The following is a 15,935-nucleotide window of genomic DNA, read 5'->3' as shown; positions in this document are numbered from 1 at the left end:
ATGTTTGTACTGCCTACTGCATTATTTTAGTCCAATTTTGTGTAAAAATGTTTTAACTCTTTGCAGTCAGATCAAATAGTGAGATTTGTCCAAAAAAAAAGAAAAGTATTTTGTCTAGTTCTCCAATTACACTGGAAATGTTGATGGCAATTGCTATCAAATTGCAGTACTGCATCCACTGTAGTGGTCTCTGTTGTACACTGCACATTTTTGCAAATGCATTGCCTATGCATACAACAATTATCTTACTATGCACGATAGGTATACTCTATAGGGTGATTTAAAAAGTATATTGCAATCCAGAATTCACCCTACAACGGAATTAGTATGAGTAGAATGCTGTACCAAACAAAGTGTGTTTGTCTTCATCTTTGCACCAGATGGCGCTATTGTCGCAAAAGAAAAAAAAAAAGTGCTTGTACATGTGTATAAAGGCACTTGGCCACACACATATTCAAATAAAAATGGCAAAAATAAATAAAAATAAAATAACTCTAACCCTTACAAAGTACTGTACCGTTAAGAAATAACCATGTGCTAAAGCACGTAATGAATGCCACTAATCTGTATACCATGATACATGATACTTCATGGAATACCAAGTCGTTCTCGTACATGGCCAAGAAACGCTGTATTACCATGGTACCAAGTCTAAAAAGCATTGAGATATGGAAAATAATAGATTAATTACAAATATTTTAGCTTATTGCAGTTACGAGTCTTGGGGATGTGTACGTGGAATTAAATGTTCATTCCGTTCAAACTACGACTTCGAACACAGTAGTAAAAACTAAAACCCACACACAAAACAGGTTTGTGTTTGGGGGCGTGCCTCACCTTAATTAATTCACACTTCTGTCCAATAAGTGCTTAGGAGGGCGGTGTTCAAGCGCTCAAGGCGCGCGCCCGAGCACGGAGACAGTAACTCGGTCCGGAATTCAGCGTAGAGTGCTGACAGTCCAAACGCAGTCACATTTAGACCAGGAATAACTCACGTTCACCTCTTGTCATTTAATGAACTGATCCAGTTTTACTTGCAGACTTAAAACAAGGCTCAACTCCAGATCATGCGCTCTATGTGAACAGCTGCGCAAAGACGCACAGGCTGAAAGACAATTGACAGCTCGCCAACGGGACATTGGAGTGGACATGTGAAGAAATGGATATGCAGCCTCTTCCTATGATCAAAATGCGATCTGAAATCATCATCGTCCTCATCCTCACTGCTGTGATTGTTCCCCTGTGCACCTCGCAGTCAGGTGAGCGTCCAACTCCCGTGCGTAAAAGTGCTTATCCATCCTTCATATCAGTCTTATTGGATAGCTTTGTGTTCTGGTATAGCATTTTATTTAATATATGGACACGTGTCAGTGCATTCAACATTTTTCAACCCGTAAACTCCCAGCGATCGTTTATTCTGACTTGGGCAGCACAAATACTTCTGTGCCAAACTCCAAGTGTCCACATTACATCCGAGAGCAATTCGTGATACTGCCGCAGCTTCATTTATATTTGTGCATAAGGATCCTTATCAATCAAAAGATGTCAAAGCATTCGTCAGAGATGTATGGAAGACTGACATCAGAAATCCACTGGTGATGAGAAATCACTATTTGCACCGCCATTGCGCGTTTGCGCACACTGTTACTTGCGCACACGGTTACGTGCTTGAATACGGATATGTTTCATTCCGTCTATTTTTAAATGATCTTGTTTCTTGGCTGATTCTTGATTTTTGAAGTGTAAACGAGCAGTTAAGTTACTTCATCCTCGATCTCTCCACACGATGGTGGCAGTCAACCGATTAACGGCAGGGCAGCTGAAGCGCGGAGCCGTGCGTTTTTACGCATCTTTTTCCATGATGTGTAATGACTGCGGAAGCGCTCGGAACCTTATGATGCATACATCGATATTTCCATTTTTCCCTGAAAGAATTCGGCATTAAAAATCCCACATTATTATTATAGACATTATCATCCTTATCATCATTATTATAGATTTTTAAAATAATTTTATTATTCATATATTATTTTGATAATTTATATATTTTCACAAGTCATTATTTATAAATCTAATTAATTATGAAGTCTGGATCAGTTGAATTTATTAAAATTACTTTGTTGAATGCTGCTATTTTTTTTATTCACTTTATTTGGAGCAAATCTACTAACTGCTAGATAATGGGATAATGCATAATGGAAATTATGTTAGATGGTACGGGTCCATTGGTTTCTTCTGCTCAAGGTTACTGCACCTGCACAATATCAGGCCATTGAATATTTATAAGCTAATTTAAGTGTTTTTCTAAACAATTTGAGCTATGCTGACTGTAGCAAATCTTTTTTTATGAAACACTCTGGAATGTGGCTTGGGCTCATTTAAAAAAAAAAAAATGTGCATGCAAATTTGTTCAACATAAATTTTTAATTGTTTCGCAGGCCTGGTTTTGTGGTAAATCGTTTTAAAAACCTGTCCTTTAAATGCTTCTCATTATGCATCAGCTCACACCTCTGTCGAGAACCATATGGCACCGTATTTGACCCAGGCTTCCATCTGACATTTAAGTTTGATAGAAAATTACTGCTGGTAGACCTGAGAATATGATCAAATTATTAATCATCTTCAAGCCAAATTAAGTTTGGTTGGAGAGTTCATGCGAGCTGAGGGAGTGATAATCTTTCCTGTTAATTAATGTTGTCACTGCTCTGATGTCTAGATGTGAACTGAACAGAAAAAAAAAGTTTCTTGCTTGGTGGAATATTATAATACAAAGGCAATGATTGTTTATAGCAGCCTCTAATTGGATAGCATCAGGTTGCAGAATTCAGCAGCTTATCACATTCACTGTATTTATTAAGCATTTTCTTCACAGTAATTACTCACACATCTGGTCTTTTGATCATAGGTATCAAGATGTTTATATACTGCTGCTCTTAATGTAGACACATCTGTAAAGTTCACCCACAATTCATATACTTATATTGTTCAAAACCCATGTGACTGGTGGAACACAAAAGGAGATGAGGTAGCACTTTATTTCGATAGTCCACTTTAGACAATGTACTAACTATAAGTAATTTTACTACGTCAACTACCAGTCATTAGCGTATTAATAGACTGTCTTCTTAATAGAATATCTGCTAACACTTTATTTTGATGCTTCCCAACAGACCTTCTACTGACTATAAGTAACTTTGCAACTGCAGTAAATGTCAACCAACTTATTCTACTGACCTTAAACTTAACCTTTACCTAACAGTCTACTAATACTCTAATGAGAGTTGACATGTAGTTGCAAAGCTACAGTACTTATAGTTGGTAGAATGTCTAAAGTGGTCTATCGGAATGAAGTGTAGAATGGAGATGTTTGGCTGAATGCAGCAGAAGTTAAGCTCTGTTACCACAGCCAATAGTTTCGACATGTTCCCCAGTTTGCAAAAATGGCTACGGATATCAGTGGGGCAAGACGTTCTGGAGAGTTAACACTACTGTACCATTCACAAGTTATATACACTGCCCTTCAAAAGTTTGGGATCGGTAAGATTTTTAATGTTTTTAAAAGAAGTCTCTTCTGCTCACCAAGGCTTCCAAAATTATTGAACCAAACATACAGTATTGTTTAAATGTATCTATTTGAATATATTTTAAAATGTAATTTATTCCTGTGATCAAAGCTGGATTTTACTCCAGTCTTCAGTGTCACATGATCCTTCAGAAATCATAATAATATGCTGATTTGCTGCTCAAGAAACATTTCTTATTATCATCAATGTTGAAAACAGTTGTGCTGCTTCATATTTTTGAGGAAACCGTGATACATTTTTCTCAGGATTCTTTGATGAAAGGTTAAAAAAACAGCATTTATTTGAAACAGAAATCTTTTGAAACATTCCAAATGTCTTTACTGTCACTTTTGATTAATTTAATGCATCCTTGCTGAATAAAAGTATTCATTTCTTTTGAACAGTAGTGTATTAAAGTCTTGTGGCCACGCCTTCAAAACAAAGTGCTTTGGAATGTTTCTTGCCTCATGCACTTTTAAAGTGTGTTTCTTTCCTTCTTTTCTTTCATGAACAAGAAGATTCAACTTGAACTGTTTTGCTGTATCTGCTGTTAGATTATATGTTTATCTTTTCATCAGTATTTGACTGTGGTGCCGTTTTGGCCCTTGACCCATGTGTGCAAAACCGTGAGAAAACCTCTTTCTCTATTCAACTGAGCTCATGCCGAGCAAATGGTTGACTTCTTTTTCAGCATCCTCTTATTGTCCCTAGCTCTTAAGAGGGAATGACATCTTCAATTTCCCGATTCTCAGTACGAAGTAAACCAATAAAGCCTGTTGTAATCCACAGACTCCCCCCTTTTTTTAAGAATGGCAGAAAGGCAAAAAAAAGCTGAGAGGATTTTCTTTTCAGTGGCTGTAGGGTTTGTTTCTCTTCCACTTGTAATTCCTCTCAGAAAACAAATGCCTGCGGGCCTATACCAATAGGCCTGCCAATACCCCCCTCCTCCTCTTCTCTCTCTCTACAAGTCTTTTAGGCTTGCTTTCACCCTCCCTATCCGCTCCCCCATCTTCTGGCTCCGTGCCCCTCACAGTCAGCTGGAATGCTAGTCTTCTCCTCATCCTGTGTGTGATGCAGCCCTGCATTTCTTATTGGGCTTTAGCTGCGAGCGCACGATTGTTGGTTTATACAGGTGTTTAAGCCCAATAAGCAGGTTTATCATTGTCTTTTTGAGCATCAGGCATTAGAAAGACTCTTGGGAATCTCTAAACATAGATAAAATGTGTCCCATCGCACCAGCGGTGTGATGCCTCGTGCCTGTGCAATAACTGCGGTTTTGTCAAAGGAATTACTTAGAAGACTTATAGTTTGCTTGTATTAACATTCTACTGCAATGCATGATGAAACTTTGCTTTAATTAGTTCATTCTAATATGCTGATTTGCTGCTCAAGAAACATTTCTTATTATTATCAGTGTTGAAAACAGTTGCAATGCTTAACATTTTCAGGATTCTTTGATTACTAGAAAGTTCAAAAGAACAGAATTTATTTGAAACAGATTTTTTGGGGACATTATAAATGACTTCTGTCATTTTTGATTGTATATGTGTGTGATTCCTTTTGTTGTGTAGATTCGTGATTTTTTTTTTTTTTTTTTTTTTTTGTCTGTTGAGAAAAAAAGAATGAAATTTGTATCTGGTCACTTAAAAAAAAGTAATATCATCATTCACATTTCTATGTGTAACGGAGGCAAGCTAGTAAGAGGCCTCATGGCCTCAAGAGGCACTTTAGTGACTGACGCTAGAAACTGGTCTTTAACGTCCTTGTTAGAGTGCCTGTCTCACATGCCAGAGACCACGGTTCAAATCCCTCTCGGAGCGGGCCGAGTAGGACCCGTGACCGGAATGGAATTGAGGTTTAGGGGGTGAGTGTAATGGAGGCCATAGAGTAAGAGCTGTTCATGTAAACCTCACTCCCCTGATCTCAAGAGGCGCATTAGCGGCTGTCTTTAGCGTCCTTGTTAGCGTGCCAACCTCCCATGCCGGAGACGCCGGTTCGAATCCCGCTCGGAGCAGGTTGAGTAGGACCATGTGTAACCGTATGCTTCTGTCTGCGTTGTGTTGTGAATTAAGTGCAAAAGAAGACAGGAGAGCGCCGGATTGGGTCTGCATAAGAGAATATATTTTGATTAACAGGCCGTCACGCCAGCTTCAGCTCAATCACAGTGACACTCAGTTCGGGAGAAAGGCAGAAAAGCAATGGAAAAGAAAAAGCAAAGAAAACAAAAGCACAGAGACGGAGAAAACGCAGTAACTCCATACACTTAAACATGAAAACCGATCATATAAACTTAAACACAAAAATAGGGTTTGTCAATGCATACCTGCATAAGAGAATATATTTTGATTAACAGGCCGTCACGCCAGCTTCAGCTCAATCACAGTGACACTGCCAAACAAAAAAATAACATTCCCAAATATTGTATACATATTACATCTGTGAATAAAATAAATAAAAACAACTTAAACATCGTGTGTGTGACTTATTTTCAACCAATGCTAACACCTAATCGGTTGCATGGAATACAGCATACCTCAGTTCGGGAGAAAGGCAGAAAAGACCGCTCAATGATCAATACAGCGGATATAGCTGCCTGGACCGAACCACTTTGTTGTTAAGAGGAGGGGAGGAAACGGTTGAACCATCACCTCTTTACAGACCCTTTTTAATGAATTTAATGAATATAAACACTTGTTTAAATAATAGTAGAACAGTCTTAAATGTATAATAACAGAAAAATCTTGTGAAATAAATAAAACCATTTTAACCTCGTTACACTCACCCCCACTGATTTCACTAGATTTTACGTAACATCATGAAAAGAGTAACACATCAAAAAGAAACAAAATAAAAAAAAAAAAAAAAAAAATCATGCCCAAAATACTCAACTCTACAGTTAGAGGACTCAGCAATCAGGTGTAACCCCCAAACATGAAGACTGAAGAAAGTCTACCAACATTATTGCTGTCCACAGAAGGACTAGGAAAGACAAAGGTTAGCTACTCCTTTACCTAACCATAGGAAGACATGCCATATACACATCTTATCGACAGATTACATCCAAGATTGCATAATTGTCTATTTTCATAGACTACACACAAATGTGCATTATTCCTTTTTTTCCAAGGACATTTAAAGTGTGAAATGAAAAAGAAAAAAAAAATTAATAATAATAATAATAATAATAATAATAATAATGACATGAACTCTGTATCAACTCATTTCGTTTTCTCCAAACAAGATCGACAACAAATATGTTAGATATAGTCTGAATGAGCCTATTTAACGGCTGTACTAGTCTTTATGAGCCTATTTAACGGCTTTACTAGTCTTAATGAGCCTATTTAACGGCTTTACTAGTCTTAATGAGCCTATTTAACGGCTTTACTAGTCTTAACAGACTATACACTATTACATATTAGCCTAACCCTCTTGAACAAAATAGAAAACAGAAAAGAATAGACAGTCTGAATGAGCCTATTTAACGGCTATATCGGTCTGAATGAGCCTATTTAACGGCTTTACTAGTGTTAACAGACTGTACACTATTACATATTAGCCTAACCCTCTTGAACAAAATAGAAAATGTATCGATAGAAATCATAACAAGAGAACAAAAAAACAAAAAAAATATATACAAGAATAAGTAACCATCTACCAATTACTCATAGTATCATTTTTTTTTTTTTTTTTTACCCAAAAAGATTCTTAACAAATTGACTAGACATAGTCTGAATGAGCCTATTTAACGGCTTTACAAGTCTGCCATGTCTAGTACGATAACCCTCACTCTGATCAGGCCTTTCCACTGGCAACTCCTTTCCAAAGGTAGATGGTTGCACAGAAAAGGAAGACTCATTAACCAGGCTTACTTCGTGAACTGCCTCAATCTCAGTGACATTCTCCTCACTCAAATTGACACCTTTCGCCGAATCATCCTGATTCCCATTCCTTAATTCAGAGAGGTCACAACCGCGTTTATCATCGCCCACATGGAAGTCAACACCAGTAACCGTAACATCACACTCACTGGTAGCAGATGTTACCAACTCCCCCTCAACTTCTACAACATCACTTTCACGAACAGTTTCCTCACCCATCACATTCTGCTCATCCAATTCATCTCTATATGCTACAGAACCACCAGAGCTGCTAGAGAGGTCAGCAACCCACTGAGTAGTCCTTTCTTCTGCAAGCTGCTCAAAACTAAAGTCCTCAGGTTCATCACCACTCACACTGGATAACTGTTCCTCGACAGCGTCTGCATCAAGCAAAGGCAGAAAGTCAACCGGCATAATCAGATTCCTATGAACAGTTTTAACAACACCAGAAGGGCTTCTGAGTTTGTACGTGTTCATTGAGGGATTTTTGTCAATCACTACATAAACTGTACTCTCCCAACGATCTGCCAGTTTCTTTTTACCTCTTTCGCCTTTGTTGGCTAATAAAACTCTTTGCCCAATGTCAACTGACTGTCCTTTACTCCTTTTGTTATACATTTCTGCTTGTTTGTGTTGTTGTTTTTCTGAATGTGACTGTGCAAGTTTCATAGCTTCACAAAGGTCTCGCTTGAGTGACTGCACATACTTATCAATGTCAACTGTTTCTCCACTCAAAAGTACAGGTTCAAACATCAGGTCAACGGGTAGTCTCGGAGTACGGCCGTACATGAGAAAGAAAGGTGAAAAACCCGTAGTTTCATGAACTGTACAATTATATGCAAAAGTCAAGGTGTTCAACATTTGCGGCCATCTGACTTTAGATCTGGGGGGCAGTGCACGGATCATGTTACCAAGAGTACGGTTCAGTCGTTCCACCTGGCCATTGCCCATCGGATGATACGGTGTGGTGTGCGTTTTGTCAATACCAGCCAACTGACACAGCTCCGCAATCAACAGACTCTCAAAATTGGCGCCCTGGTCAGAGTGAATGCTAACAGGAAAACCATACACGCAAAAGAAGTTATTCCAAAGAACCCGTGCCACTGTCTTCGCAGACTGATTAGGACAAGGATATGCACACGCCAACTTCGTGAAATGGTCAGTGACTACTAAAACATCAACAGACTTATTGTTGTGGTCTTCAGCTGACCAAAAGTCTATACAGACTAATTCGAGTGGCGACGAAGTGGTAATGGAAACTAGTGGGGCCCTAGCCTCAGGCTCTGGAGCTTTGCTCACAATGCATCTCTTACAGCTGTGTACGTAATCCTTGACATCTTTCTCCATTGTATCCCAATAAAACCTCTGTCTGGCCAACCCCAATGAGCGCTGCTGACCCTGATGGCCCGCATCATCATGAATGCCTTTCAATACTGCCATTCGGAGCGATTCCGGCACAACATATTGGTAAGCTTTCTGTTTGGTCACTGGGTGCTTGGACACACGATACACTATCCCCAGGCGCGTGGTCAGTTTACCCCACTGTCTCAATATCCTTAACGTCCCACGTGATTCATGAACTTTTTCGCGCCTAGAGGGGCGACGACCGCGGTCAATGAAAAACTTGACCCGACCCACAACACCATCATTGACTTGTTTGGTAAGAAGTTCATCATGAGTAAAAACAGGAACCGGGTTCTGCCCCACTGCGACAAGAGATTCCAAGTACTGCACATGTGAAATAGCTCTTATAGTACCTGCGTCTTCCCAATGCTGATGTGTCCGCATGACAGCAGAAACCTCATCACTGCACACATGTACACTTCCTGTAGTACACACAGCTTTCACGGTAGCGTCTCCAGTGCCAATCTGAGCAGTCACACCCCTCATCTCAGGAAGCTCCGCCGAGAGCCGAAACATATTCTGAACTTCATCCGTTTTGAAATTGTCTGCCTGCTTAAGAAGGGTGGAGTAAGGAGCTCTAGTTAGTCTGTGCAAAATTTTTGACTGCACAAAAGGCTCTCTGCTGAGGGCATCAGCCACCACATTTCTAGGGCCTGGAATATACTGGATGTCGAAGTCAAACGGTGCTAACTGCGCCACCCAGCGCTGCTCGCAGGCATCCAACCTGGGCTTGGTCAGTATGTACTTCAAGGGATTGTTGTCGGTCCACACAGTGAACCTGTGACCACGCAACCAATGGCTAAATTTATGACAAATTGCCCATTTCATCGCGAAAAATTCAAGGCGATGTGCTGGATATTTTGCCTGAGCATGATTTAGAGATTTGCTGGCAAAAGCTATTGGTTGTGCTCTGTCACTGTTGTGATGAACTTGCGACAATACTGCACCAAGTCCAGATGTAGACGCATCAACGGATAAAATGAACGGCTTACTAAAGTCAGGGTGAGCCAAAAGTACTTCCTCAACGAGTGCTGCCTTAAGATTCTGAAATGCCTGTTTACACTCCTGAGTCCAATCATTTGGGACAAGTTTGCGGGACAGCGAAGGCCTTTTCCTACTTTTTGAATGCCGAGGCCTTTTCTGACCACCAGTCAGAGCAAACAAGGGTTTGGCCAGTACAGAACAGTTTTCAATAAAATGCTGGTAGTAGATAACCATGCCTAAAAAGGAACGTATTTTGGAAGGAGATGGAGTGACACCATCTAACTCCATCAAATCAGCCTCTTCAACCTTGACTATCGCTTCTATTTTATCCGGATCCCTCGAAATTCCATGTTGGGAAATTACATGACCTAGAAATTTAACTGAGCGCCTCAAAAACTGACATTTTGAAGGTGAAAGTTTCAGGTTATGCTCCTTCAGACGTTGAAATACCATCTCCAAACGGGCTAAGCTCTCTTCTTCAGACTTCGCAAATACCAACAAATCATCAAGGTAACACAGAAGACTCAAAAAGTTCTGGTCACCGAATATGGTAAGCATCATTCGCATAAACGTGGCTGGGCTATTACACAGACCCTGCGGGAGACGATTGTATTCGTGCAATCCTAACGGTGACGAAAACGCAGTATACTTTTTGTCAAGCTCATGTAGGGGTATGTTGTAATAGCCAGCCGTCAAGTCCATGGTACTAAAGAACATGTTTCCCCCCAACGCAGCCAGGACGTCGCTCTGATGTGGAAGCGGATGGGCATCTTTAACAGTTCTGGCATTAAGCCATCTGAAGTCCGTGCAGATTCGTAGATCGCCGTTCTTTTTCCACACGAGAACCAAGGGAGAGGCAAATTCACTACAAGATTTACGAATTATGTCTTTTTCCTCCATCTCATCCAAGGTCTCTTTCAATTTGTGATAATGAGCAGGCGATATTCTACGATATGGTAACCTGAATGGTCGGTCGTCTGTTAGTCTAATACGATGGCAGAAATCCTGTGCCTCACCACAATCTAGATGATTTCTCGAGAAGACAGACTCATAGGCCCCAATCAAATCAACAAGTCTCTCTTTACACTGCACAGAAACTTCACAGCCACCAATTGGAATGGAGCTAAGCCCTAGCTTTTCCAGCTTATCATTCACATCACAGATGTCACTACACACGCTTCTTGCAGTGAGGCTACCACAGGAACTTCGCACTTTCCCCACGTTTTGATGAACAGTCAGAGTGTCGGACAACTGATCAAAATCCTCTAAAGCAACGCAGGGAAAAACATCTGCAATTTTCGAATTTCTGCGTAGAGTTATTTCTGCATTAGTGGGGTTGATAATCTTCATGGGTAGCCACCCATCTCCCCACAATGGAGAAACTATTCGCCCAACCATTATCCGTCTGTTCACACATGGTGATGTACAAGGCTCAACGATAACCGTACTGCCAGCTGATAACACGGTACCCGTGGGTAAACGACCCCACACCAAATGTTCAGTCATAGGCTGAAGAGTTACAGCACCTTTCAACTTCAAAGTTCCGACCTTGTCTGGGATGGACTCCCCACGCCATCTCTCCAGGTTAGACAGAAGACGAAGAAACTGGCTACTGTCACTCTGGCCCGGTGCATCAGGCTTACTCATAACACGCCAAAATCCATCATTTGACTTGAAATGTCGTATAAGTGGCTTAAGCACATTAGTACCCAAAACAATGGGATCAATCTGTCCTTCAACAAACAGAACTGGGACTAAAAACTTGTACCCATAAACTTCAAGTCTCAAATCGCATAGCCCTAAAGGACTGGTTTGTTTACCCCCACAACCCACTAGAATAATATCCGCTGGAACCAGCATGTCATCTGTCATCACGCCTACTTGTTTTAACATGGGTATTATAGCAGCACTGATGGTAGTCGCCATTGACCCAGTATCCAACATTCCTTTCAACTCAACTTTATCCTGCACTAAAATATTAGTGTAGAACAAACTTTCATTTTGAGCTGTTCTCATGGTGTTTTGCAAGATTACTTTGTTAGACTTTGGGACATTTTCACAAACGAAAGCATATACAGACTCAATGTCATCACTATCAAAGGAGGTTGAACTCATGTGCCTACCATCGCCCTCCTCCAGATGTAGGCTCAATAGTTTCCCTGAGGGGGCTTTTGACTGTGACCATCGACAGCAGCAGTCGAGCTGTTCGGTCTAACCTGTGAAGCAGACATCTCACACATGTCACGTGTATGTCCAGGAAGGTAGCAAGTGAAACACAATTTGTGCAATCTACAGTGAGCAACTGTGCTGTGGTCAAGACTCTGACAGACCCTACACACCTGCGGTCTCTTAACATTCGGTTTACGATGCACGACTGCTTTGGAGGACTGTGCGTTACATGTCAATGCTTTCTCCAGCATATTTAGTATCCTATCCATTGTGTTACTTTCACATGTTGGATTATCAGGCTCAACTGGGACTTGGGTTCTACCAGGTGGTGTACCACCCACATCAGGAATGACAGGACTAACTGTTTGTTGTGAGACTTGACACTCGTATACTTTGCGGTCTCTTACAAATTCATCTAAGCGGTCCTGTACCTCTGCAGCGGTCCACTCACGCTGTGGTTTGCTCAAGAACATCATGGAGAGACCTTTATCAGGACAATTACGTATGAACATAACTGCAAGCTCCATGTCCCGGTTTTGCAATGTTCTGCCCTCACTTTTAAGATGCTGTTCAGCTAGGTCAGCGGCTTTGTTTAATCTGATCCAATAATCAAAAGGACCCTCATTTTGATATGGTTTCGTAGCATAAAAATCAGCCATAGGAAGACCTGTGGATATCACACCCCCAAAGTGCTGTTTGAGGACGCGGAACACCATATCTACATCACCAGTCCTAGAGACTGAGGCGCTATTGCGCAACCATATCTGAATGACATCCCTTGCACGGCCCATCAATTTGTTTATGACTTCATCAATGCGCTCTAGACCAGAATAATTCCCTTTTTCAAGGTAAGCTCTCATCAACTCTTCCCATTCAAAGACTGAACACTTATCTGAACTGTCACCACGGAAGTATGGTGGCTCTCTACCACTTTTCAGTACAAGGTTCATCTTTGAAGCATCAATGATGGTGGTACCGCACTGAGTCACTTGTGAGCACCTCTGACAGTCATTAAACGAAGTTGATGTAGGTAACTGACTGCTAGAAAACAAGCTGGCTTTAATCGACTGACTGATATCAGAGCTCAGTTGTTTTACCTGTTCATTAGATAGTACTACCGTAGGTTCTGATAAACTCATTTCGAGTGGAGGTATATCGTGAGATACTGGAGTAGAAAAATGTACTCTGTTAGCATCATAATCAGTGCTATTCAACTTCCCAGGAGTACACGGAACACTAAATGGCAAAACCCCTCTGCCTCTACCCAAATGATAGCCACCAAAATAACTGGTATCCTTGTTAGAGTGCATCATTCATTACCATACTTAAAAAAAATAAAAATAAAATGAAATAAAATAAAACTTTCACAGCTGAATAATAAAACTTTTATCAAATAAAAACTTTTTTTCTGATTTTACCCCTAATAAATTGATTAATCACTTAAACCATTTAACCTGCTATCAAATCAAATCTATATCTGTTTGATACCTCTTACTCTTGCTGGTTCAAAAATACTGTAAGCTTAGTTCATGCGTCTCCTCGGTGAACTGGTAAAACGGCAAAGTCCGGCGTCTTCTTAACCTCTGCAACAGCAGTCTGTGCGTCCCCTCAATGAAACGGAAAAACGGTGCGATCCGACGTCTTCTAATCTCCGTGCAGCATTCCGCGCGTCCCCACGATGAAGCAGGAAAGCGGTGAAATCCGACGTCTTCTAATCTCCGTGCAGCATTCCGCGCGTCCCCACGATGAAGCAGGAAAGCGGTGAAATCCGACGTCTTCTAATCTCCGTGCAGCATTCCGCGCGTCCCCACGATGAAGCAGGAAAGCGGCGAAATCCGACGTCTTCTAATCTCCGTGCAGCAACCTCGGGAGTTCGGCAGCCGCTGAACAATCGAACGGGTCACGTCACCAGTGTAACCGTATGCTTCTGTCTGCGTTGTGTTGTGAATTAAGTGCAAAAGAAGACAGGAGAGCGCCGGATTGGGTCTGCATAAGAGAATATATTTTGATTAACAGGCCGTCACGCCAGCTTCAGCTCAATCACAGTGACACTCAGTTCGGGAGAAAGGCAGAAAAGCAATGGAAAAGAAAAAGCAAAGAAAACAAAAGCACAGAGACGGAGAAAACGCAGTAACTCCATACACTTAAACATGAAAACCGATCATATAAACTTAAACACAAAAATAGGGTTTGTCAATGCATACCTGCATAAGAGAATATATTTTGATTAACAGGCCGTCACGCCAGCTTCAGCTCAATCACAGTGACACTGCCAAACAAAAAAATAACATTCCCAAATATTGTATACATATTACATCTGTGAATAAAATAAATAAAAACAACTTAAACATCGTGTGTGTGACTTATTTTCAACCAATGCTAACACCTAATCGGTTGCATGGAATACAGCATACCTCAGTTCGGGAGAAAGGCAGAAAAGACCGCTCAATGATCAATACAGCGGATATAGCTGCCTGGACCGAACCACTTTGTTGTTAAGAGGAGGGGAGGAAACGGTTGAACCATCACCTCTTTACAGACCCTTTTTAATGAATTTAATGAATATAAACACTTGTTTAAATAATAGTAGAACAGTCTTAAATGTATAATAACAGAAAAATCTTGTGAAATAAATAAAACCATTTTAACCTCGTTACACATGCATTTGGTGCCGTGACCCAGGTGGAAGTGAGGTTTAGGGGGTGAGTGTAATGGAGGCCAGACAGTAAGAGCTGTGCATGTAAACCTCACTCCCCTGTTCTCAAGAGGTGTGCTAGCGACTGATGCTAGAGACTGCTGTCTTTAGCGTCCTTGTTAGAACGTCCGCCTCTTATGCCGGAGACGCTGGTTTGAATCCCGTTCGGAGCAGGTTGAGTAGGACCGATTACATATGCTGTTACTAAAGTTCAAATTTCGTAATTTTTTTCACGTGACTTGCGTCGCTTGACATGCCTACATTATATCACCAATGGCCACTGTCGTTCATGTCACCGGAAGTCATCAGCCCTCCAATGGGATGATGACGCTTTGTCACTGTGTGTTGCTGGTGGTGTGCATGCTGGTGTCTCTCTCTCTCTCTCTCTCTCTCTCGCTGCTTCAGAAATTGAATACTTCCCTACTGTATGCAAAAAACAGTACGGGAAAAGAGTAGTATGTCTGAATACATATTTGAAAAACAGTGTGCAAATTCCTTGATGATCCATTACTTTCCATTGAGATCCGGAACTGCACAATCAATGGACACTTTACTATCCCATGAGGCCGGTATATGTCAGCCAGACCAACTGAGAGTGGCCAAAAACCTTCTAAAGCCATCCAACAGATGAGCCTAACCAGGCTTTTAGAGCTGCAAAGTAATTTAAATACTCAGATTTGAGGGTTTGTTAGGAATCAACTCACTCAGCTTTACTATTACTCACTCAATGATGCTCAAAGCACTATTAATTCATGAGCATTTGTCCAAATCATGAGAGAAAAATATGCCAAGGTGAGCGTAAACATTATTGCTTGTCCCAGTTGCACGGTTTGGTAATTTTCTAAAAAATGTTGGTGTGTGTTTTTCAACCTTTATGGTCTTGGTTTGATCTGTCATGTGGGTGAGGTGGATGGGGTTGCTGTTACCCTGACCTTGGCTCTGTGTTTCTTGAAAACCGTGAGACATTACGTCTGAGCTTTATGTTCTCAGCGGAGAGCTGGTGTACATCTCCACTGATCCATCACTCGTTCCAGCAGTAAATATCGCACTCTAATTCAAGATGAGCGTGACTGTAATTTAAAGCTACAGCGTCTTAGCTGAGAACAATAAAGCAAGACAAAAGCAGACGTCTGTCATTTTAATTTGATAAGCAGGCGGTGACGGTGAGAGATCATTGGTTCTGGTTGTGTTCCACAGATAATTATTAGGCTCAAGTCATCAATTAAAAGTTTTAAGAGT

General features: G+C 41.0%; 1 protein-coding gene across 1 annotated transcript in view; it reads left to right on the top strand.

Moving 5' to 3' along the window:
- The first annotated feature begins 931 nt into the window (after positions 1-931).
- erbb4a (erb-b2 receptor tyrosine kinase 4a) overlaps positions 932-15,935 on the top strand; it is a 185,134-nt gene continuing 170,130 nt past the window's right edge. Inside the window, exon 1 of the mRNA XM_084104152.1 lies at positions 932-1,259. Within this exon, the coding sequence (XP_083960278.1) occupies positions 1,160-1,259 (100 nt within the window). The 5' untranslated portion in view covers positions 932-1,159. The remainder of the gene's footprint in view (positions 1,260-15,935) is intronic.

This window comes from Abramis brama (assembly GCF_963993115.1).
Source record: "Abramis brama genome assembly, chromosome: 2".
NCBI classification, from domain to species: Eukaryota; Metazoa; Chordata; class Actinopteri; order Cypriniformes; family Leuciscidae; genus Abramis; species Abramis brama.
The sequence above is the reverse complement of the archived record's forward strand: the minus strand, read 5'-3'. Positions and strand labels throughout refer to the sequence as shown.